General features: G+C 46.4%; 2 protein-coding genes across 3 annotated transcripts in view; one reads left to right on the top strand and one right to left on the bottom strand.

The window, feature by feature from the left end:
• The window catches only part of FGD1 (FYVE, RhoGEF and PH domain containing 1), a 267,137-nt gene that overhangs the window by 120,389 nt on the left and 120,626 nt on the right, over window positions 1–26,122 (bottom strand). The gene's annotated exons all lie outside the window — the stretch shown is intronic.
• Window positions 17,323–20,757, top strand: ITGAV (integrin subunit alpha V). Its single transcript, XM_040322863.1, has one exon. The coding sequence runs from the start codon at window positions 17,465–17,467 to the stop codon at window positions 20,567–20,569; it is 3,105 nt and encodes a 1,034-aa protein (XP_040178797.1). The 5' UTR covers window positions 17,323–17,464; the 3' UTR covers window positions 20,570–20,757.

Here is a 26,122-nt window from a genome sequence, read left to right as displayed (position 1 = left end):
TGAAGTGGATATTACAGTGGGGGAGATGAAGTGGATATTACAGTGAGGGCAATGTCTGTGGATATTACAGTGGGGGAGATGAAGTGGATATTACAGTGGGGGAGATGTTGATATTACGGTGGGGGAGATGTGGACATTACAGTGAGGGCAATGTCTGTGGATATTACAGTAGGGGAGATGAAGTGGATATTACAGTGGGGGAGATGAAGTGGATATTACAGTGGGGGAGATGAAGTGGATATTACAGTGAGGGCAATGTCTGTGGATATTACAGTGGGGGAGATGAAGTGGATATTACAGTGGGGGAGATGTGGACATTACAGTGAGGGCAATGTCTGTGGATATTACAGTAGGGGAGATGAAGTGGATATTACAGTGGGGGGAGATGTGGATATTACAGTGAGGGCAATGTCTGTGTATATTACAGTGGGGGGAGATGAAGTGGATATTACAGTGGGGGGGATGTGGATATTACAGTGGGGGGGATGTGGATATTACAGTGGGGGAGATGAAGTGGATATTACAGTGGGGGAGATGAAGTGGATATTACGGTGGGGGAGATGTGGACATTACAATGGGGGAGATGTGGACATTAAAGTGGTGGAGATGTGAATATTACAGTGGAGGAGATGAAGTGGATATTACAGTGGGGGTGATGTGGATATTACAGTGGGGACTATATATGGTGGTGACCCGAAAAATTATCAGATCCTTGACTCTGATCCGGAGAACGATCCGAACCGTGAGTTTTTTGATCCGTTGCACCCCTAACACCCGCAACATGCGGGAGCCCCCATTTATTAACCATTTTTTTTTCATTTTCCTCACACATGCTTAAATCTACATTAGGGGTTTGACCCTCAAAACTACAGTACACAGCAGACATATAGAATAAAAAAGACTAATTAAAAAATTAATACAACATCTGCACAATGAAATCTATATTTTCTTTTTTTATTATTTAATGTGAAATTAAATGAATTAAATACGGCATAAAGAATCTATTTTGAGTTAAAAAAAATACCAATTAAATTCAGCTTCACAATCGTGTCTTCTTGCGAAACAGTGGAAAACTACCGTACCCAAAAATTTAAAACAGATGACGCATAAAAACCTTAACAACTCATCGGTTTATAGTTCAGCCAAAATGATTACCCTACAATTATTTTTCTAATTATGAAAATCCTAACAGTGAACTTTACCTCACTGAACCTGCAGTGAAAGTCAGATTCTCTGCTTTATAAATATATCCCAAAGGCTCATTTACATGAATGTACTTAGTAGGGCAACTCCACTTTCCTGCTTGTGTGATTGGCTCACCAATTTTCTCAAGGACTCTGCACTAAGATACAGGTCAGATTTAGCCTAGGTTCACATTGGATCGATTTGTCATGCAATTTAAGAGTTCAACCCGCATGACAAGTCGCAGCCTATTGGAGGCAATGGCGCTGTTCCAATCGGTGCGACACTGATTTTGCGTTGCCACATCGATTCGCATAAGTAGTTCCCGCACTACTTTTGCAGATTTCAGGTGCGACTTCAATAAACATCTGCACATGAAGCCACACAGATGTCTATCAAGTAGCACCTGAAATCGCGCTGACCTTGCTACTTTGAAATCGCGCTACTTCAAGGGTAGTAGCGAAATTTCAAAGTAACATAAATGTGAACCAGGGCTTAAGGCATCCCCTGCAACAACAAAAAATGACATTTTTGGTGAGATATTCCCAATAGGAACACGTCTAAAACAGGGTAGTCCTAATAGCATCATGGGCCCCTGGGCAAATTAATGCTCTGGGGCCCCTACAATGATGACAGTGAAGGTAAACAGACATCAAGCAGACTGCCTCCCCTGTGTATCTATCACTCTCAGTGCCATCATGGGGTCCCCCAATTTCAGGGCAGTGTGGGCTCAAGGACCAGCTGCCGTGGGGAAAGTGAAGGGGCCCACCATGCAGCTGGGGCCCCTGGGCAGGGCCCAGCTGTGTCCTCTCAATAAGACAGCCCTGGTCTAAAAGGATGCAGGCCCAGCAGCTTTCCTCATTAGTGCCCTGCAGCTGCCACAGATGACTGATAATTATGATACCACTCCCATTAGACCCACTAAGCCCAGAGGCACAGACAAACACACATGGATTTCTTCAGAATAACAAAAGGTAGGAATCTGCAACAAAGGTTTTTATAATCCCTGCAATGTACATAGATCATCACCCAGGGAGGAATGTTTTTTTCTCAACAATAGTGGAGTTACACTTTAAATGTACGACTTTGCAGAGGGCCGTCTTTGCCCACATGGGATGCAAAGGTGTCCGTGCATCTGCATGCAGACAGTCCCATTCATGTCAACTGGGACACAGCCACTGTACCAAATGTGACAGCCATGTGGGTACGTGTACCTAAACAGACAGTGTGTGAAGCTCGGTGTATATATACGGTACCATTCTGTGCCATAATGATGCGACTCCAGTGTGCACGTGCGGGATAGAAGTCATCGCAGTACAGGCAATCAAGCAACTGAACAATCCTATCCCAGGAGGAAGACTAGGAGAAGATGGAAGGCCTGTGACCAGCGGGGGTGCTGACAGTACAGTGCTGGAGGGGATCGTTTGACAGGTATGCTGTGCATACAAGCACAATACGGCTAACACCAAATGGGGGCCCATTTCAAAAAGAAAAGTTGTGGGTCCAATTTTGCTTTAATTCTCTTGTCCTGAATTGCTCTGTAACTTTAAGAATTGCGCAGACTGATTGTGCAATATACAGTAGACCCTGAATAATAATAATAATAATACTTATTTTCTGTTGGCAGAGAATTTGAAGATATGCGAGTGACGGTAATCAGGGCCGCTGATAAGGCAGTACAACTGGTCTTTTTGTATTAGTAAAAGAATAAATAGATTTTACTAGACCACACCCCTCTCCTACTTGCTTACTGGGACATACATTTCCCTGGGCCCCATCATGTCAACAAAGGGGCCCAGGAGGTGGGAGCAAAGGCTGGATTTGTTTTATTAATTTTCAGGGAGTAGGTGGATAAAGTCAGGGCCACTGTTCTGCTGCACCTTGGGGGGGGACGGGGGGGGGGGTTGGAGGCAGGGTTCGGGGGGCCCCATCAGGAAGACTATACGAGGCCCTATGATTTCCAATAGCAGCCCTGATGGTAATGGTAAGGTTGGCCATTGATGATCAGCAAAAAAATGAACAGATTCCTCCATCCACACAAGCGAGTTGGATGGAGGAATTCTCCCCACTGTGCCATTGTATTCTGACAGCAGGACTCCTCATTTAGGCCTCGTACACACGACAGAGTTTCTCGGCAGAATTTGGCGAGAAACTCGGTCAGAGCCTGATTCTGCCGAGAACATGTTCTCTATTTTTTCGTTGTTCTATGGTTGAACTCGGCCCGCCGAGCTCCTCGGCGGCTTCAGGGCTGAACTCGACGAGGAACTCGATGTGTTTGGCACGTCGAGTTCCTCGGCCGTGTGTACGAGGCCTTAGAATACACTGATTCATAGCTGCTGATCAACAAATGTTTTCCAACATTCCCATTCAACAGAACCATCTTCAGCAGTGACTGGAAGAACTTTGTAATCTACATGTAGGGTGCCAGACACATGGATTTCAATGGGTTTTTTTTTTAAGCAAATGATTAGAGCCTGAAGCTCTAATTGGCTTAAAAAAAGGGTGGACTCAGGGCGCAGAGCACTGTGCCCTGAGCTCACCTGTTTGTGTGACAATAGCGAATTGATAGGTGGAGGGGTAGCTTTTAGGAGCCCTACCCTGGATCACCAGCACCTTCTCTTAAGGTAAGGACATGGAAAGCATCCGACCCATCCGTAGGGGGGGGGGGGGCTAGTGTGAGCGAGGGGGTCAGGGGCAGCTTCGCACCACCTCCAATTCCCATGCTTCTCTCGCAGGGAGAAGTAAGTATCGGCCACCACTGCTCAAATAGAAACATTGGAAAAAGCTTGTCAATCAGCAGCTGCAGACGCTGATCGGTGTATTCTGTCTTGGCTGAACCGGGTACATTTTGATCCACCTATGGCCAGAATAAGTGTAAGAAATGTGTGAGTGAGGGGGGCAGGTTTGTTTTCCCCCCCAAATATTGAGCACCAGCCAACACTGCTCAAATAGAAACATTGGAAAACGCTTGTCGATCAGCAGCTGCAGCCGCTGATTGGTGTATTCTGTCTCGGCTGAACCGGGTACATTTTGATCCACCTATGGCCAGAATAAGTGTAAGAAATGTGTGAGTGAGGGGGGCAGGTTTGTTTGCTGCCCCCACCCCCCAAAAAAATAAATATAAAATATTGAGCACCAGCCGCCACTGGTGAAATAGAAACATTGGAAAACGCTTGTCGATCAGCAGCTGCAGCCGCTGATCGGTGTATTCTGTCTCGGCTGAACCGGGTACATTTTGATCCACCTATGGCCAGAATAAGTGTAGGAAATTAGTAATTCATTTTCCCAGCAGGAAGCCATTTATCTGTTATCACTTCCAACATTAATTCAAGAAACAAAAGGTTTGTTTCTCATTTCAGGATAGCAGGCACAGCTATATTGTCTGACAGATGTATGAGGCTGGGCATAATGAATGGCTGTGTATCAGATTCTCTTGTAGCTGGAACTAACATGGGCGTGCGGCGGGTTTGCACTACCGTGTAATTCACGCTGGTTATTAGGGAGGTGTACAAGGCAGACTCCCATATATGGAAGATTTGATGAGAAAGCGGCTTGCATTGTGCAGAGTTTGCAAGTCACAGACAGACACATCTTTGCTGGTTGAGACATGCAGCCAGCTCCCAGCACTCGCATTCCCCGCTGCCTCCCTCTATACAAGGACATTAACCCTCTTCCTACTGGTTTTATTTACTGGGCCTATGTAATACATACCTCCTAAGAGCCAAAATGAAATAGAAATGTGTTACAATGTCCACCCCATGAGATCCATGTGTAATGCCAACATGTGTGGGAGGAACAGAGGGGAGCGCTTAAATCAAATCAGGATTTCCATAATTAGGTTAAACAAGCGTAATTACTTTACGGCACAGCAGAGTATTAATCCCCACTCTATGTTATGTGTTAACAGGATGTATGTGGAATGCTTAGCTCCTCTAACCCTTCTCTGTTGGTATGTTAAAGGGATACACACGCTACAATCTTTTTTGCACAAGCCAATGCATTTTACTTAGACTTGGTTCATACCAAATGCGTTGGGACTGCGCTTTGCCCACACGGTGCCCACCCTTGCGACAGCAGACAAGGCAAAGGGTGTTGTTCGCTGTCATGCCAGGTCTGAACACTGCATTGCAGTAGTCTGCGTTGATAAAAGTAGGGCATGCAGTATTTTTTTCGGTGCAGTGCGGCAGGGCCGCCATCAGGGGGGTACAGGCATTACAACTGTAAGGGGCCCGATGGTCCCCAGGGGCCCGGCTGTCCCCCCTCCCAGTTTTTTTTTTTGAAGTACACCTGTAAGGCCTCGTACACACGATAGGTTAACCAGAGGACAACAGTCTGATGGACCGTTTTCATCGGTCAAAACCGATCGTGTGTGGGCCCCATAGGTTATTTAACCATCGGTTAAAAAAAAGCCAACTTGCTTTAAATTTAACCGATGGATTCCTAACCGATGGGAAAAAAAACGATCGTTAGTAGGCACAACCATCGGTTAAAAATCCACGCATGCTCAGAATCAAGTCGTCGCATGCTTGGAAGCATTGAACTTCGTTTTTTTCAGCACGTCGTTGTGTTTTACGTCACCGCGTTCTGACACTATTGTTTTTTTAACTGATGGTGTGTAGGCGCGACGGACCATCAGTCAGCTTCATCGGTTAACCGACGACAACGGTCCATCAGACCGTTCTCATTGGATGGACTGATCGTGTGTACGAGGCTTAAGGGACCCCAGGGCCCCTTACAGGCCCAGCTGGCCCCCTCCCATTTTTATATTATTTATTTATTTTTTGCATTACACCTGTAAGGGGCCCAATGGTCCCCAGAGCCCCTTACATGCCCGGCCGGCCCCCCTCACGTTTTATTTTTGTTTTCTTAAATTTTTTTTTTTTTTTTGCATGACACCTGTAAGGGGTCCGATGGTCATCAGGCCCCCCCGCGGCATCAGGAGAGAAGAGATTACACTTTGCTTTATTTTCATCAGCACCCCCCCCCCCCGGTTCTCTGCCCTGCCTAAAGCTGTGTAAGGAACCCCAAAATTTGTGTGATGGCTGCCCTGCAGTGCTGTGGTACGGGATCCACCATATCGCACACTGCTACAGCTAATAAAATTGAATGAAATGTCGCTTTGTGATATTTCGATAAAGTTTGCACAAACTAGTGGCCAAGCATTTAGCAAGGGCTACCACTAGAAAATGTGGGGCCCCATACAGCCTTGTCTGACAGGGTCTCCCTTAGGGATGAGCCAACAGTTTGAGTCCAAAACTCATACCGTACTTTGGCTGTTTGTTCCCAAAAAAAATTAAAAAGTCCTCTCTATGGGGCCGATTTACTATTTGACCACGACTTGTGGCAAAGGTTTTCTATGTTAAAAAGGGGAAGTATCCTGAGTTGGTCACAGTGAGTTTCCAGGATGTTGCAAAATCACCAAATGATAAGGAAAGCACACACAGTTTAGGTATTAACCCCCTGGACTGACTCTCACTCGCTTCTGTCCATGTATGGGTAACCTACAACTTGATCCAATGATTTCAATACTCTGAGTCACCGACATTTTAAATCTGTATGCATGTTCCAGGTCTCTATTTTCCAGCAAAATCTTGCTACTGAGCAGATGTAACTAAATGTCATCTGCTATTCTTTCAATTGTAAAAAAAAAAAATGTCATCTACTACAAAATACATTTAATAAGGGACAAGTTCACCCTTACCTATCCCAACCCCCTAAATTGTCCTAATCTGAATCCCATCCCAAAGACTTGAATAGAAAATTACTGATAACAGTACAGTACATACCATCCAAGTCTAATGCAGATTTGGGAAGTACCTCAGCTTAATTTGCAGCATTGTATTTTGACAGCCAGCACCCACAGCTGTCAGAATACCTGCACAGTGACAGAATCTCAATGGAGACGTGCAACGTTCTGCAGACAATTTTCCATCCGACTCCTGTTGGCAAAACCTTGCCAACATGGCAACCCACGGAGCGATTTTCTCAATCAGCCTAAATTGGATGGATGGATGGCCAACTTTAAGATAGTTTAGTTGGCCATGGAGGTAAGATGGAGGGTTTATGTTAGACGTGATCTTATCCTTTAAACTGGACGATTAATCAGGGATCACTATAACAGTTGTCAACGCCTTGAAATTATTTCCATGAACAAGTTTCTTCTGAAAAAGAACCAGTGACAATATAAAACAGAAAAGCTGCTACTGCTGGCTTGTTAATAAAACTACAGTCTTCGGGGGTAGAGCCAGGGCAGTGATATTATAGGTAGTGAAACCAGGATTAGCCTATCAGTGCAGTGCGGCAGGGCCACCATCAGGGAGGTACAGGCATTACACCTGTAAGGGCCCGATGGTCCCTAGGGGCCCGGATGGCCCCCCTCCCAGTCTTCGGGGGTAGAGCCAGGGCAGTGATATTATAGGTAGTGAAACCAGGATTAGCCTACCAGTCCAGTAGTCCAACTCTTTTCCTGTCCGTGTGCAAATTGGTGTTACAGCATTTCCTGCTGCATTGCACAATAACACAAGAACGCATTAAAAACCCAACAGGGAGATTGGGAGCCCCTCATAAAGACCACAACAGATGTGCACATCTGGCCATCCCAGCACAGAGTTCTCAGCAATAAAGTCCTTAAGAAATAGACCCAGCCATCCCAGTACAGATATCTCACCAATAGAGTCCTCCAATAAATAGACATGGCCACCCCAGTACAGAGATCACATTGACAGAGTCTCCAAGAAACAGCCTCGGCCACCCCAGAGATCCCACCAATGAAGTGCCCAGGAAGCAGACCCAGGCCCACAATACACAAATGCCACCCATAGGGCCCCCAAGAAGCAGACCCAGCAACCCCAGTACAGAGATCCTGCCAATAAAGTCCCCAAGAAGCAGGTCCAAACAATGGTACCGAGATCCCACCAGTAAGATTCCCAAAAAGAAGACCTGGCCAAAACCCCACTACAGTGATCTCAGCAAAAGAGTTCCTAAGAAATAGACTTCTGCACCACAGTACAGAGATCCCAACAACAGAGTCCCCAAGTCCCCCACCAATCGGGTCCCCAAGAAACAGGCCTGGGCACCTGAGTACAAAAATCTCACCAACAGAGTTCCCAAGAAGCAGACTCGACCGCCCTAGTACAGAAATCCCACCAGAGTGCCCAGGAGATTCAGCCACACTATACAGAGATCCCAACAATAGGGTTGCAAAGAACCAGACACGGCCACCCGAGTACAGAAATACCACCAACAGATTCCCCCCAAAAAAGCAAACCCAAGCAATGGTACAAAGATCCCACCAGTAGGATTCCCAAGAAGCAGACCCAGCCAACCCCAATACAGAAGCAGACACAAACAATGGTACAAAGATGGTACAAAGAATCCCCAAGAAACAGACCCAGACACACGGTACAAACATCCCACTAATAGGGTCCCTAAAAAACAGATCTGACCACCTGGGTACAGAGGTCTCACCAACAGTTCCCAAAAAATCAAACCCAGCCACCTTGATACTGAGAGCCCACCAACATATTTCCCATTGGGTAGACCCAGCCACACCAGCACCGAGATTTCACCAATAGAGTCCCCAAAAAACATAAAACACTCTTAGGTGGTTTAAAACCTAACTCCAGCCAAAACTGTTTTTTTTGGTGGGCATGGGTCGAAACGTATATGTTTTTATTTTTTATAGTGACTGTTGTTACAGTAATCAGAGTACACAGGTTTATTTGTATAAAAAGTACTGTTTACAAGAGATAAGTCAAGAAACAGTAGCCATGTAACAGTGTGTATCTGTAAAACAATGCATAAGCATAATATGAAAATATATATTTAACAGATCGGTTTGGTCCAAACTGTTTCATACATCACAAAATCATCCGTAAAAGTTACATTGTTACTTGTGTAAAGCTGGCGAAACATGCATCGAAAATGTTTTCTACCGGGTGGCACTCTCTGCAACACCTGGATCAATAAAAGTTGATTTTTCAATTGACCTATGCTGAAGGAGACGAGTGGAAAATTCCCTGACAAACAATGCCTGCACGCTTTCAAATGCAGTCACTGTTCAGGTATTCTGGAAGCCTGCAGCTCTGATTGTTAGAATACAATAGCCAGCAGCTGTATAACTCGGAGAGGGGAATCTGTTCGATTTTGTCTGTTGAGCCTGTAGGCTAAATGAAAAGAGATCTTCGGGTAACGACCATCTAAATCAGGGGTCTTGAATTAAAATTCAAGGAGGTCCGGTCACTAAAATTTTCTTTGGGCCGAGGTCCGAATCTCAAGTCCCCATTTTTCCCCATCACAGCGCCCCTTTATATCAGGTGCCCCCATCACAGCGCCCCTTTACATCAGGTGTCCCCATCACAGCACCCCTTTACATCAGGTGTCCCCATCACAGCACTCCTTTAAATCAGGGGTCCCCATCACAGCATCCCTTTAAATCAGGGGACCCCATCACAGTGCCCCTTTACATCAGGGGTCCCCATCACAGCACCTCTTTACATCAGGTGTCCCTATCACAGCACTCCTTTAAATCAGGGGTCCCCATCACAGCACTCCTTTAAATCAGGGGTCCCCATCACAGCACCTCTTTACATCAGGTGTCCCCATCACAGCATCCCTTTAAATCAGGGGACCCCATCACAGTGCCCCTTTACATCAGGGGTCCCCATCACAGCACTCCTTTAAATCAGGGGTCCCCATCACAGGACCTCTTTACATCAGGTGTCCCTATCACAGCACTCCTTTAAATCAGGGGTCCCCATCACAGCACCTCTTTACATCAGGTGTCCCTATCACAGCACTCCTTTAAATCAGGGGTCCCCATCACAGCACCTCTTTACATCAGGTGTCCCCATCACAGCATCCCTTTAAATCAGGGATCCCCATCACAGTGCCCCTTTACATCAGGTGTCCCCATCACAGTGCCCCTTTACACCAGGTGTCCCCATCACAGTGCCCCTTTACACCAGGTGTCCCCATCACAGTGCCCCTTTACACCAGGTGTCCCCATCACAGTGCCCCTTTACATTAGGTGTCCCCATCACAGTGCCCCTTTACATTAGGTGTCCCCATCACAGTGCCCCTTTACATTAGGTGTCCCCATCACAGTGCCCCTTTACATTAGGTGTCCCCATCACAGTGCCCCTTTACATTAGGTGTCCCCATCACAGTGCCCCTTTACACCAGGTGTCCCCATCACAGTGCCCCTTTACACCAGGTGTCCCCATCACAGCACCCCTTTACATCAGGTGTCCCCATCACAGCACCCCTTTACATCAGGTGTCCCCATCACAGTGCCCCTTTACATTAGGTGTCCCCATCACAGTGCCCCTTTACATCAGGGGTCCCCATCACAGAGCTCCTTTACACCAGGTGTCCCCATCACAGTGCCCCTTTACACCAGGTGTCCCCATCACAGCACCCCTTTACATCAGGTGTCCCCATCACAGCACCCCTTTACATCAGGTGTCCCCATCACAGTGCCCCTTTACATCAGGTGTCCATATCACAGTTCCCCTTTACATCAGGTGTCCCCATCACAGCACTCCTTTAAATCAGGGGTCCCCATCACAGCACCTCTTTACATCAGGTGTCCCTATCACAGCACTCCTTTAAATCAGGGGACCCCATCACAGTGCCCCTTTACATCAGGGGTCCCCATCACAGCACTCCTTTACACCAGGTGTCCCCATCACAGTGCCCCTTTACATCAGGTGTCTCCATCACAGTGCCCCTTTACATCGGGTGTCCCCATCACAGCACCCCTTTACATCAGGTGTCCCCATCACAGCACCCCTTTACATCAGGTGTCCCCATCACAGTGCCCCTTTACATCAGGTGTCCCCATCACAGTGCCCCTTTACATTAGGTGTCCCTATCACAGCACTCCTTTAAATCAGGGGTCCCCATCACAGTGCCCCTTTACATCAGGGGTCCCCATCACAGAGCTCCTTTACATCAGGTGTCCATATCACAGCACTCCTTTAAATCAGAGGTCCCCATCACAGCACCCCTTTACATTAGGGGTCCCCATCACAGCGCTCATTAACATCAGGCATTCCCATCAGAGTCCCTCTTTACATCAGCTGTCCCCATCAGAGTCCCCCTTAACATAAAATGTGCCCATCAGCGTGCCCCTTAACATAAAATAAGGGTCATACTGATGGGCACATTTTATGTTAAGGGACACTCTAATGGACAAGTTTTATGTTAAGGGACATCCTGATGGGCACATTTTATATGAAGGGGCACTCTGATGGGCACAAGAAAATGTGCCCCTTAACATAAAATCTGCCCATCAGAGTGCTCCTTAATACAAAAAGGGCCCATCAGTGTTGCTCTTAAAATAAAATATGCCAATCAGAGTGCTCCTTAACAATAAATGTTCCCATCAGCATGCCCCTTAACATAAAATAAGGGTCACGCTGATGGGCACCTTTTATGTTAAGGGGTACTCTGAGGGGCACATTTTATTTTAAGGGGCATGCTGATGGGTATATTTTTAATGTGCACACTGATAAGCATATTTTGTTAAGGGGCACACTGATGGACACATTTTGTTGTGCCCATCAGAGTGCCCCTTAACATAAAATATACCCATCAGCATACCCCTTAAAATAAAATGTGCCCATCAGAGTGCCCATTAACATAAAAGGTGCCCATCAGCGTGACCCTTATTTTATGTTAAGGGAAATGCTGATGGGAACATTTTTTGTTAATGGGCACTCTGATGGGCACATTTTATTTTAAGGGGTACGCTGATGGGTATATTTTATGTTAAGGGGCACTCTGATGGGCACAACAAAATGTGTCCATCAGTGTGCCCCTTAACAAAATATGCTCATCAGTGTGCACATTAAAAATATACCCATCAGCATGCCCCTTAAAATAAAATTCGTCCATCAGAGTGCCCCTTAACATAAAAAAAAGGTGCCCATCAGCGTGACCATTAATGACAGCACAATTACAAACAAATCTGCCCATTCGTGACAACTAATTAACTTGTCACATACCTTGCATGCTGCGCGATAAGGAGAGCCCGGGAAATGCGAGCAGCAGGGGGGCGGGGCGCGCGCGTGACGTCACGCCCCAATCTCGCAAGGAGAGCCAGGAGTGGACCCGCATGCAGCAGGGGGCGGGGCACGCACGTGACGTCACGCCCCTACCTCGCGGCCCGTGACTGCTTGTCTTCTCCGCTCTCAGCGTCACTGGTTGCTGGGGAAACCCGCGGCCCCAGCAAACCAACGCTGAAATTTAAAATGATAATGGCGGTCCGGGCAGAAGCGCCACCCGGGCCGGACTCGGACCGCGGGCCGCCATTTAGTGACGGCTGATCTAAATGCTCAATTTTTGGATAAAATTAAAATGAAAACAGAACCATCCTTAACCCTGATGGGTTTTACTTCCTTCCTTTGCCCCTGCAAAGTAAAAGCATGATGTGCTAGTATGCATCGCATACTAGCACATTATGTGACACTTACCAGCAAACAAAGCCTGCACCATCTCCGCTACAGGCGGCATCCATGTTCGCCCCTCTTCTTTTTCCGGGGCTGCGGACTCTGGCTCTGTGACTGGCCAGAGCTGCCAGTCAAGGCAATTGCTAGTGAAAAAAATGGCACGGAGGGGGGGAAAATCACAGTCAATATCTCCTAAACGGCGCGTGTTTAGGAGATACAGTACCTATAGGTAAGCCTTAGGCCCCTTTCACACTGGGGCATTTTTCGAGCGTTATCCAAGCAAAGCCTCATCTGCAATCCCAATGTGAAAGTTGAGTGCTTTCAAAGACCTTTAACACTGCCAGCGCCCGAAAAACAATGGTAAAGCACCGCTAAGACCCTAACGTTTTAGGGCGTTTTTGCAGTGCCTCAGTGTGAAAGGGTAAGGCATTTTTACAGCGCTTTCAATTCATTTCAATGGAGAGGGGCATTTTTGGAGCGTTTTTTTCAGTGCCCAAAGGCTGCTCCAAAGATGCTGCTTACAGGACTCAGTGTGAAAGGGTCCATTGAGTGGCATGAAGAGCTTTTTATGAGCATTTTAATAGCGCTATTTTTAACACTAAAACGCTGTAAAAACGCTTCAGTGTGAAAGGGGTCTTACTCTAGGCTTACCTATAGTTACAACTTCCACAGAGAGGTTTACAATCTCTTTAACCACTTCCCTACTCGCCCATAGACATATGACATCGGCAGGAGGGAACTCTCATCCTGAGCAGGCGTCATATGATGTCCTTGGGGAGCCGGTGCGCGTGCCCAGCGGCCGCGATGCCAGCTGGGCACCTGCAATTGCCGGTAATAGCGCAGGGATGTGGATCTGTGTGTGTAAACACACAGATCCACATCCTGTCAGGTGAGAAGAGACCGATGGTGTGTTTCCAGTACAGAGGAACACTGATTGGTCTTCTCCCCTTGTGAGCCCCCTCCCCCTACAGTTAGATTCACTCCCTAGGTAACACATTTAACCCCTTGATCACCCCCTAGTGTTAACCCCTTTCCTGCCAGTCACATTTATACAGTAATCAGTGCATTTTTATAGCACTGATCGCTGTATAAATGTGAATGGTCCCAAAATAGTGTCAAGTGTCCAATGTGTCTGCCACAATGTCACAGTCACGATAAAAATCGCTGATCGCCGCCATTACTAGTAAAAAAAAACAAAGCCATAAATCTATCCCCTATTTTGTGGATGCTAAACCTTTTGCGCAAACCAATCAATATACACTCACGCCCCAATCTCGCAAGGAGAGCCAGGAGTGGACCCGCATGCAGCAGGGGGCGGGGCACGCACGTGACGTCACGCCCCTACCTCGCGGCCCGTGACTGCTTGTCTTCTCCGCTCTCAGCGTCACTGGTTGCTGGGGAAACCCGCGGCCCCAGCAAACCAACGCTGAAATTTAAAATGATAATGGCGGTCCGGGCAGAAGCGCCACCCGGGCCGGACTCGGACCGCGGGCCGCCATTTAGTGACGGCTGATCTAAATGCTCAATTTTTGGATAAAATTAAAATGAAAACAGAACCATCCTTAACCCTGATGGGTTTTACTTCCTTCCTTTGCCCCTGCAAAGTAAAAGCATGATGTGCTAGTATGCATCGCATACTAGCACATTATGTGACACTTACCAGCAAACAAAGCCTGCACCATCTCCGCTACAGGCGGCATCCATGTTCGCCCCTCTTCTTTTTCCGGGGCTGCGGACTCTGGCTCTGTGACTGGCCAGAGCTGCCAGTCAAGGCAATTGCTAGTGAAAAAAATGGCACGGAGGGGGGGAAAATCACAGTCAATATCTCCTAAACGGCGCGTGTTTAGGAGATACAGTACCTATAGGTAAGCCTTAGGCCCCTTTCACACTGGGGCATTTTTCGAGCGTTATCCAAGCAAAGCCTCATCTGCAATCCCAATGTGAAAGTTGAGTGCTTTCAAAGACCTTTAACACTGCCAGCGCCCGAAAAACAATGGTAAAGCACCGCTAAGACCCTAACGTTTTAGGGCGTTTTTGCAGTGCCTCAGTGTGAAAGGGTAAGGCATTTTTACAGCGCTTTCAATTCATTTCAATGGAGAGGGGCATTTTTGGAGCGTTTTTTTCAGTGCCCAAAGGCTGCTCCAAAGATGCTGCTTACAGGACTCAGTGTGAAAGGGTCCATTGAGTGGCATGAAGAGCTTTTTATGAGCATTTTAATAGCGCTATTTTTAACACTAAAACGCTGTAAAAACGCTTCAGTGTGAAAGGGGTCTTACTCTAGGCTTACCTATAGTTACAACTTCCACAGAGAGGTTTACAATCTCTTTAACCACTTCCCTACTCGCCCATAGACATATGACATCGGCAGGAGGGAACTCTCATCCTGAGCAGGCGTCATATGATGTCCTTGGGGAGCCGGTGCGCGTGCCCAGCGGCCGCGATGCCAGCTGGGCACCTGCAATTGCCGGTAATAGCGCAGGGATGTGGATCTGTGTGTGTAAACACACAGATCCACATCCTGTCAGGTGAGAAGAGACCGATGGTGTGTTTCCAGTACAGAGGAACACTGATTGGTCTTCTCCCCTTGTGAGCCCCCTCCCCCTACAGTTAGATTCACTCCCTAGGTAACACATTTAACCCCTTGATCACCCCCTAGTGTTAACCCCTTTCCTGCCAGTCACATTTATACAGTAATCAGTGCATTTTTATAGCACTGATCGCTGTATAAATGTGAATGGTCCCAAAATAGTGTCAAGTGTCCAATGTGTCTGCCACAATGTCACAGTCACGATAAAAATCGCTGATCGCCGCCATTACTAGTAAAAAAAAACAAAGCCATAAATCTATCCCCTATTTTGTGGATGCTAAACCTTTTGCGCAAACCAATCAATATACACTCATTGCGATTTTTTTTTAACCAAAAATATGTAGAAGAATACTAAATATCGGTCTAAACTGAGGATAAAAAATGTTTATTTAAAAAAAAAATGGGATATTATAGCAAAAAGTAAAAAATATTGTGTTTTTTTTCTTAAACTTATCACTCTTCTTTTGTTGATAGCGCAAAAAAATAAGAACCGCAGAGGTGATCAAATACCACCAAAAGAAAGCTCTTTGTGGGAAAAAAAAAATCCTAAAAAAAAATCATTTGGGTAGTGTTGGAATGACCGCACAATTGTCATTAAAAGTGCGACAGCTCTGAAAACTAAAAAAAAAAATGGCCTGGGCAGGAGGGGGGTGAAAATACCCGGTATTGAAGTGGTTAAAGTGGTTGTAAACCCTTACAGACCACTTTGACCTACAGGTAAGCCTAGATTAAGGCTTACCTGTAGGTGCAAAATTTTTTTCCTTAACCTACGCGGTTAAGGAGATATTTACAAGAAAGACGGCACCGGTTTCTACGGCGTATGCACCGTAGACAAAGGCGTGCAGGGGCACTGAGCGTGCCGCTACTAGCGGCGGTCATGCAGGGACGGATTCCTGACAAGGCCACCGAGGCCAGGCTTCGGGGCGGCAGTGGGTGCAGGGGCAGCGCCAGTTGTAACACACAGTGGGAGACTGCTGTGTCACGGAGCTCACTGTGAAAAGTTTGGGCGCACTGTGATAAAAGTCCCGACCAGCTCATGTGATAGAGGCAGTGTTCTGTCTATCACACAAGCTGGTCTAGGAGGGGGGCGGGACTTTTATCACAGCACGCCCCAACTTTTCACAGTGAGCTCCGTGACACAGCAGGAGATGCCCGATGTGCGTAATGCACACCCTGACTGGTGAGGCGACATTGTTTGTCACAGTAAGGCTGCAATGATGGTGAGGGGGGCTGTAATAAAGTGAGGGGGGCTGTAATGATGGTGAGGGAGGCTGCAATGAGGGCACAGTAAGGTGGCAGTGATGGTGAGGCTTCAATGACGGCACGGTAAGGCTGCAATGATGGTGAGGTGGCAATGATGGGCACAGGTTGGGGGACTTTCAGGTTTTTTTTTGAGCGGGGGGCGGCATTGAAGGACCCGGCCTTGGGGCGGCAAAGGGAGTAAATCCGGGCCTGCGGTCATGGCGTTGGTGGCAGCTCCCGCGGGAGTGACGCCATCGCTGCTCCGGCCAGTCACATCGCCGAAGCAGCGATTCCCGGAAGTCACTCCGGGTATCATGGCGGCGACGGAGGAGGTGTCCGAGGACCGCTGCGGGGGCTTCGTTCCTAAGTAATTCATAATGAGCTAGTATGCTATGCATACTAGCTCATTATACCTTTGTCTTGCAGTTTTTTTTTGTAAGAGAGGGTTTACTTTCTCTTTAAAGTTCATGTGTGTGTAAAGGCAGGCACCCCAATTCTTTTGACACTATATAGTGCATGTATTTTTTGTCTATTCTATATATATATATATATATATATATATATATATATATATATATATATATGAAAGCTGGTGCTGATTGATGATCAGTGGTATTGTATTGGCAGGCACACACCTTGTATACAGTGTATCTATTTGTATCTCTTTCTACATCTCTGCTTCCAGTTTTAGATACAAAGTTGCAGCATTGATTAACCCCTGCACCTCCAGCGGCAAGGACGTTTTCCCATCAGGAGGGGTGATCTCAGCCCCCGGGTGTAGGGAGCCCAGGCTGTGCCCAGATGACACATGGACGGGAAGCGAAGGCGACTAGCCTCTCAGCTCTCCCCGCCCCCTATGACTGCGATCCCAGCCCGTCCTCCCCGACCGGCCCCATCCCGTCTGATCAGAAAACAAGGAAAGTCCCCGGGATTCGCGGAAGTTTGCACTGCGATCGCTCGGCGCTGCTGGCCCCCTTCGCTCTCCGGACCACCGGATCTGATGGGCAGAGGCTCCCCGGTCCCTCCGGTTCCCATGGCCGTCGCTCTCCTGCTGGCCGCCGCTCTGCTGGGCTCGTCCAGCTGCTTCAATCTGGACACGGAGAACCCCTCGGTGTACGCCGGGTCTGAAGGCAGCTACTTCGGCTTTGCCGTGGACTTCTTCTCCTCCTCCCTGCTGATCGGGGCCCCCAAAGCCAACACCAGCCAGCCTGACATCAGCCAAGGTGGGGACGTGCTGAAATGCGACTGGAGGAATGCCAACTGCCAGCCTATTGTCTTCGACAGCACCGGCAATCGCTACTTTGCCAAAGACGACCCCATCGAGTTCAAATCCAACCAATGGTTTGGGGCGTCCCTGAGTGTTAAAGATAAGAAGATCCTGGCCTGTGCCCCCCTTTATCACTGGAGGACTGAGCAGGCCAAGCAGGAAAGGGAGCCAGTTGGGACTTGTTACTTGATGGATGGAAGCAAAATCGTAGAATACGCGCCCTGCCGCTCTACGAACAAAGCGGACGCCCAGGAGCAAGGGTTTTGCCAGGGCGGGTTCAGCGCTGACTTTACCAACACCGACCGCGTGCTGCTGGGAGGCCCTGGCAGCTTCTACTGGCAGGGTCAACTCATTTCGGACAGAGTCGAAGAAATCTTTACAAAGTACGACCCCAAGAAATACACCATTCCCTACAACGGGCAGTTGGCCACGCGAGCGGCCAGCCCGACGTACGACGACAGCTACTTGGGGTATGCCGTGGCCGTGGGGGATTTTAACGGGGACGCCATCGATGATTTTGTCTCCGGGGTGCCCAGGGCAGCGAAAACATTAGGGATGGTGTCTATTTATGACGGCAAGTCCATGGCCTCGCTGTACAATTTCACCGGGGAGCAGATGGCTGCCTACTTTGGTTATTCCATAGCGACAACGGATATCAACGCCGATGGACTGGTGGATCTGCTTGTCGGAGCTCCCCTTTTTATGGACCGTGGATCTGATGGGAAGCTTCAAGAAGTCGGACAAGTCACTGTTTATATTCAGGAAAGTAAAGCAGGACTTCGATTTTTAACAAAGCTAACCGGTTTTTATGCTTTTGCAAGATTTGGCAGTTCGATCGCGCCTCTTGGTGATGTGGACCAGGACGGTTTCAATGACATTGCCATTGGGGCACCTTATGCCGGAGAGGGTAAAAAAGGCCTTGTGTACATTTACAATGGAAGAAGCTCTGGTATTAGCACAACGCCCTCTCAAGTTCTTGAAGGACAGTGGGCCTCCAGAACCATGCCACCAAGTTTTGGATACTCTTTGAAAGGTGCCACCGATATCGATGAAAATGGCTATCCTGATTTAGTGGTTGGGGCTTTTGGAGCAGATAGGGCTATACTATACAGGTCTAGGCCTGTCGTGACAGTGAATGCCGTTCTAGAAGTGAATCCAACCATACTGAACCCTGAAAGTAAAACCTGTTCCCTCACAAATGGAGTTATGGTTTCCTGCTTTGATGTGAAATTCTGCCTAAAGGCCAGCGCTAAAGGAAATGTCCCTGAAAACCTTCAATTCAAAGTAGAACTTTTGTTGGATAAGCTTAAGCAGAAGGGAGCCGTAAGGCGAGCATTGTTTGTACACAACAGACAGCCCACTCATTCTAAAAACATGACAATAGTGAACGGTGGGAATATGCGTTGTGAAGAACTAAAAGCATATTTACGAGACGAGAGTGAGTTTCGGGATAAACTTACACCTATTACCATCTTTATGGATTACGAAATGGATTATAAGGCCGCTGCTGATCCATCTGGACTAATGCCCATCCTTAACCAGCTCAACCCAGCAAACCTAACCAAACAGGCGCATATCTTGTTGGACTGTGGAGAGGACAATATATGCAAGCCAAACCTGATTTTATCAGTTGTAAGTGAGCAACAGCAAATCTATATTGGAGATGATAGTCCCTTGACCCTATTCGTTGATGCACAAAATCAAGGTGAAGGGGCCTATGAAGCTGAACTTTTTGTCTATATACCACCCCAGGCAGACTTCATTGGAGTCGTTCGAAACAATGAGTCCTTAACGCGTTTGTCTTGTGCCTTCAAAATAGAAAATCAGACCCGTCTTGTTGTATGCGACCTTGGAAATCCCATGAAGGCTGGAACAAGGGTCTTGGCTGCCTTGCTGTTTAGTGTCCATCAGCTAAGTGAGATGGGCAACACTGTAAACTTTGACTTGCAGATACAAAGTTCTAACCAGTATGACAATACCAGTGCCAAACAGTCGCTGCGGATTGCCCTGGCGGTTTTGGCCGCAGTTGACATAAGAGGAGTTTCCACTCCCACGGAAGTCTTCCTGCCTATTGCAAACTGGGAACCCAAGGAGAAGCCTGTAACAGAAGATGACGTTGGACCACTGGTTCAACATATCTTTGAACTCAGAAACAATGGTCCCAGTGCATTCAGCAAAGCAATGCTTACTATCTTATGGCCATACAAGTACAAAAACAATAAGCTGTTGTACATAGTCAAATATGAAATCGATGGTCCCATGGACTGTACTTCTGATGTCTTGATCAACAAACTTGACCTCAAACTGTCAACTTCACAAACTGATGAGGTGAAAAATGTGACCCGCACAGAACGCAACAGGCGTGAACTTCCACTGTTTGAGGGTGAACTGCAGACCATTGGCTGTGGACAAGCACAGTGTCTCAAGATTGATTGCCACGTCGAGCGAGTGGAGAAAGGAAAAAGCGCAATTCTGTACATCAGATCGAGATTGTGGACACCAACATTTATGAATAGTGAGAACCAGAACCATTCCTATTCTTTAAAATCCTCAGCCACGTTCCGTGTACTAGAATTCCCTTATAAGAACATGAGCCTTCCTGATATACACAATTCTACAGAGGTCACCACAAACATCCTATGGGTGAACCAGACGTCCAGTGCCCCCGTACCCGTGTGGGTGATAGTACTTGCAGTGCTTTCAGGTTTGCTACTGTTGGCGCTAATGGTTTTTATTATGTACAAACTTGGGTTCTTCAAACGTGTCCGGCCTCCTCAGGAGGAGACAGAAACAGAACAGCTTCAACCACACGATAATGAAGGAAACACAGATGCTTGAGTTTAATCATTCCTAATTTTCTTTTTCCAGGAATAACTTTAGAGATTCACAAGCCAATTTTAAAGCTGATGCTCCACTTCTGTGCACATGCTGCCAAGTTTCTGTCTTATGTATCAAAGAGGGTTCATTTAGTGATGGTTTAGTATGCAAAGTAACTTAAAGGGGTTGTAAAGGTTTGTTTTTTTATTTTCTAAATATGTTCCTTTAAGCTAGTGCATTGCTGGTTCACTTACCTTTTCCTTCGATTTCCCTTCTAAATGTTTTTTTTTCTGTGTCTGAATTTCTCACTTCCTGTTCCTCCTCAGTAAGCTTGCCCCCATCATCTGAGCCGTTCTGGCTGGGGGTTAGTCAGCCAGAACAGCTTACTGAGGAGGAACAGGAAGTGAGAAATTCAAAGAAAAAAAAACATGTAGAAGGGAAATTGAAGGAAAAGGTAAGTGAACCAACAATGCACTAGCTTAAAGTGGAGGTTCACCCAAAAACTAAATTTTTAACCTTAGATTGGACCTAATTACGGGAAGCAGAATCGGGTGTTTTGGTTAAAATCAATGCAGTACTTACCTTTTTTGAGATAGATGTTCTCCCGCCGCTTCCGGGTATGGGCTGCGGGACTGGGCGTTCCTACTTGATTGACAGCCTTCCGACGGTCGCATACAGCACGTCACCAGTTTCCGGAAGTAGCCGAACGTCGGTGCGCAGGCGTCGTATAGCGCCGCACCGACATTCGGCAACTCATGACGTGCTGTATGCGACCGTCGGAAGGCTGTCAATCAAATAGGAACGCCCAGTCCCGAAGACCATACCCGGAAGCGGCGGGAGAACATCTATCTCAAAAAAGGTAAGTACTGCATTGATTTTAACCAAAACACCCGATTCTGCTTCCCGTAATTAGGCCCAATCTAATGTTAAAAATTGAGTTTTTTTTCGGGTGAACTCCCGCTTTAAGGGAACCTATTTAGAAAATAAAAAACAAACCTTTACAACCCCTTTAAAGCGACCAGTCAGATTTCAGTTTATGGTAGTCAGATCACTGAAAGCCTAAATACATTTAGAGTGTATGTCTAAAAAAAAAAAAACTATTCAGAACATACAGCCTTTGTCAAACAGGGTTCCACCAGAGGTTGCCAGGGGTTGATTGTCCTCCCATTTGATGGTATCTGCATAGTTCACATTCACATTGCAGCGTCGAGCCGCGGTGACGGTATAGCCGCGCTATTTGTATCGCGGCTATACCATCGTGTTTACCGCGATATTCGGGCGCTAGCGGTGAGGTTTTAACCCCCGCTAGAGGCCGAAAAATGGTTAACGCGGGCGGTATTACCGTGCTTTCCCATTGATTTCAATGGGAAGGCGCGGTATAGGAGCGGTGAACACACCGCTCCTATACCGCGGTAGAGATGCGGCTAGCAGGACTTTTGGAGCGCTCCTGCTAGCGCACCGCTTCAGTGTGAAAGCCTTCGGGCTTTCACATTGAACACTACAGGGCATGATTTTTCATGCGGTATAGCAGCGCTATTTTTAGCGCTGTACCGCGGTAAAGATGCGGCTAGCAGGACTTCTGGAGCGCTCCTGCTAGCGCACCGCTTCAGTGTGAAAGCCTTCGGGCTTTCACATTGAACACTACAGGGCATGATTTTTCATGCGGTATAGCAGCGCTATTTTTAGCGCTGTACCGCATGAAAAACGCCCCAATGTGAAGGGGGCCTAAAGGAGGCATTCTGTTCACCACTGTAATGCGGGCATTCTCTCCCATGCAAGGGGCATTTTCCCCACCCTTGGGTTTTAGCAATGCCCCCTGAGAAAATTATTTTAAGAGTTCTTCTGGGGTAAAAAGGTTGAGAAAAGCTTGACTGATATAATAACATTTCAGTGTTGTTAGTTCACTACAGGAAGTTCGGTTCTAAAGACGTAATTTTCTGTGCTTGTAATGCTTTTAAGGACTTGTGCATGCATGTATTTGGGAGATGTACTGAATATGTTATTTTTTTTCTTGCACAGACATACCCTTTAAAAGCATGTGCTTGCGTTTTTATACAATACAGTTTATTTCCGACCAAGTGAAGTGTGGTTTTTCACCTTAAATTTGAAGAACGGAAGTGGCCCTTGCATACGTGTGCAACTGTGCTTTTGGAGACGCATCCAAAGCGTGCTAGCTGTGTGTTTTATGTGTTCTAGCACAAAGCTGACCATACACTATACAATCTGATTGTGCACACTCCTTAGATTATGTAGTGCAAGAGCTCTCATGATTTGATACAAATGTAATGGATTGTTTAGGTTTGATAAATCTGAAGGGATTGTATAGAATATGGCCAGCTTTAGTCCCTGTGGAAGGTCTTATTGGTTAGGCAGTATGCAGGCCTTAAAAATCACAGTACATTAGGCACAGAGGTGAAAATAATGGTACTTCTGTCACCAAAGACATTTTGTCCAGTAGAACATTTCTAAGTATAGGGGTGTGGCTGGGCTCTATAAGAGATTATATATGGTTTCCTGTGTTTTGAACCTCACTTCTATTTACTACCTTACTAAAAATGCTCAAAAATAATGTCACTGGTTTCTAGTGAATAGATGTGAGGCTGAATCATCTAGAGTTTCAGTCAATATCACTCACATATTTCCTCCGTTGTGTGCATTTGTACAGTTTTAGTTTAAAGCGGAGTTCCGGCCACAATTTCACTTTTTAAATATAAATACCCCTGTAATACACAAGCTTAATGTATTCTAGTAAAGTTAGTCTGTAAACTAAGGTCCGTTTTGTTAGGTTGTTACAGCATTTAGATAGTTTATAACAGGGATATTCAATTAGCGGACCTCCAGCTGTTGCAGAACTACAAGTCCCATAAGGCATAGCAAGACTCTGACAGCTACAAGCGTGACACCCAAAGGCAGAGGCATGATGGGACTTGTAGTTTTGCAACAGCTGGAGGTCCGCTAATTGCATATCCCTGGTTTATAATCTAGAAATAGACCGTGGCCATCTTAAGTGTGGGCATCATGAAGCCAGACTGTATGACTTCCTGGATTTCAGCTTTGCATATCTCGCACATGCTTAGTGCACAAGCAATGTAATAGGTTTCAGTCAGGTTTGCAAGGACTACTGGGAAACATGATGCCTATCCCAGAAACCCTTGCAAATAGCCTAGGCAAATAAGGAGGAGGAAGTAATGAAGGACTACAAAATAAAGGTATTTACAAGCAACAAATTAAATAAAAATTGTCCATTCTGAACACTATGAGATTAGAGCATGCAGCACAGACAAACATAAAAAAATGGGTGGAACTCCACTTTAAAGTGCATTCTAACCCCAAAAACAAATGTAATATATTGCAGCCTACCAGATGCTGTGGTCGCTCAGTGGCGGCTGGTGGTATTTTTTTTTGGGTGGGGGGTGATCATCATATGATCATCTCTCCAAAACGCCCATTCACAATTGAGCGTAATCAAGCAATTCTGGAGCATTATTTTGTGTGTTTTTTTCAGACTTGAGCAATTTTATTTTCGCTAATGGAAAGCTAGTTACCAGGAGGAGGAGAGGCAAGAAAAATAAGCATTCCTATTAAAGTCTATAGGGACCATAAACTCATGATTTTGCCCCAAAGAGGCTCAAGTACTTATTCAAGTGACTTGATGCTCAGGTGTGAAGGGACATCATTATATAGAATGGAATTGAAGTGGTCGGGGAAAAGCACTTAAAATCGCGTATGGGGGTCTTGCAGAGCACCAGATGTAGAAAGCTGACAGCAGTTTGCATCCTTATCCTTATCTTAAAAGAGGCTTGGTTGGATATACACGTTAGGCCAAATGAAAGAATACTACATGGGAAAATAAAATAAATGACATCACTTATCGGATTACTGGCGTCTTAGGCCCCATACAGACGACCGAACATGTCTGCTGAAACTGGTCCGCGGACCAGTTTCAGCAGACATGTTCGGTCGTCTGTACAGCCGAGCGGACAGGATTTCACCGTACATTTGCCCGCCGGGCCTTTTTCGAGCGGGCAAATATTTCTAAACATGTTTAGAAACATGCCCGCTGGAATCCTGTCCGTCGGACATGTTCGGTCGTCTGTACAGACCTACCGTACATGTCCGAGCGGCCGCCATGCGTCGATTGACTTCGACGCATGCGTGGAAGCATTGAAGTGCCAGGGCCGCGCACGTCGCCGCGGCCTCGTCGCTGCGTATCGAGTACGCGCGGATTTCTGTATGATGGTGAGTACAGCCATCATACAGAATCTACGGGCAGACATGTACGCTGAAAACGGTCCGGCGGACTGGTTTCATCGTACATGTTTGCTCGTCTGTATGGGGCCTTAAAGGTGCCAGTTTTAAAAAATATAAAGTATTCAAAAATGCACATCTTGACATTTTAAATACTGTCAAGTGCAGAGGAGGGTTTTGGGGTCTTATAGACCCCCGATCCCTTCATAAAGAGTACCTGTCACTGCCTATTACTGTCACAAGGAATGTTTACATTCCTTGTGACAGCAATAACATTGATAAAAAAGTGTACTTTTTTTTTTCTTTTTTTAAATGTACAGAATATCGGCGGACAATATCGGTGTCGTCAGTATCGTATCAGCACCGAAAAAACTATATCAGTCGATCCGTAAAATGTAGTATGGTGTGTTTTAAAGGTTCAGGAATGTACACTTTCTCTACAGAGATTTCCTTAGGCTACTATCTGTATATGCCAGGATCAGTCCCTGCTTGTTCAAAGACCGGTTTTCTGGGCTGGTAACACTAAGACATGCAGTTGCATAACAGCCTGGAAGCTATCTGATATGCCTTGGGTACCTTAAAATTAAAGGGGTTGTAAAGGTTTGTTTTTTATTTTCTAAATAGGTTCCTATAAGCTAGTGCATTGTTGGTTCACTTACCTTTTCCTTCCATTTCCCTTCTAAATGTTTTTTTTTCTTTGTCTGAATTTCTCACTTCCTGTTTCCTCTCAGTAAGCTTGCCCCCATCATCCGTCTGGGGGGTAGTCAGCCAGAACAGCTTACCGAGGAGGAACAGGAAGTGAGAAAAAATTGAAACTATAGGTCAGTGAGGGAAGGGAGTTGTATTTATTTGTTGTTTGACCCCAACACAGACCCATGTGCCAGAAGGCAGTAGTGTGCTGTGATACCCATGTCTATATCACCAAGACATAGCTTCCCAAGGGTTCTTACATGTAAGCATTTAAAGGAACATTGCCCTGAAAATACCAGCTGCCTGACTCTCATGCTGGTCCCATGGAACAACATGCATATCAGGAGTTCTGACTTCATTCGCTGCATGCTTGCTCCAATTCAGTGGCTTAGAAAGTCAAAGAACCAGCATCATGGCAGCCACCAGGTATCTCTTAAAGGAGACAGAGGTTTTACCCATTCCCATTTTCACTAGAATGTTACTTATTTTTTTGTAGAATGGGGGATGAACCCCTGCCATAATTTTATTTCTGTCTGTCTCACTTCCTGTGAGTGAATATGTTGTCACCAGTACAGGAAGCGAGCCCCAGATAGCAGTAAAAACCAGACAGGAAGTCTAACCTTCCCCAAGATAGTT

This window comes from Rana temporaria, chromosome 9 (genome assembly GCF_905171775.1).
Source record: "Rana temporaria chromosome 9, aRanTem1.1, whole genome shotgun sequence".
Lineage (NCBI taxonomy): Eukaryota > Metazoa > Chordata > Amphibia > Anura > Ranidae > Rana > Rana temporaria.
This window is presented reverse-complemented; position numbering and strand designations above follow the sequence as displayed.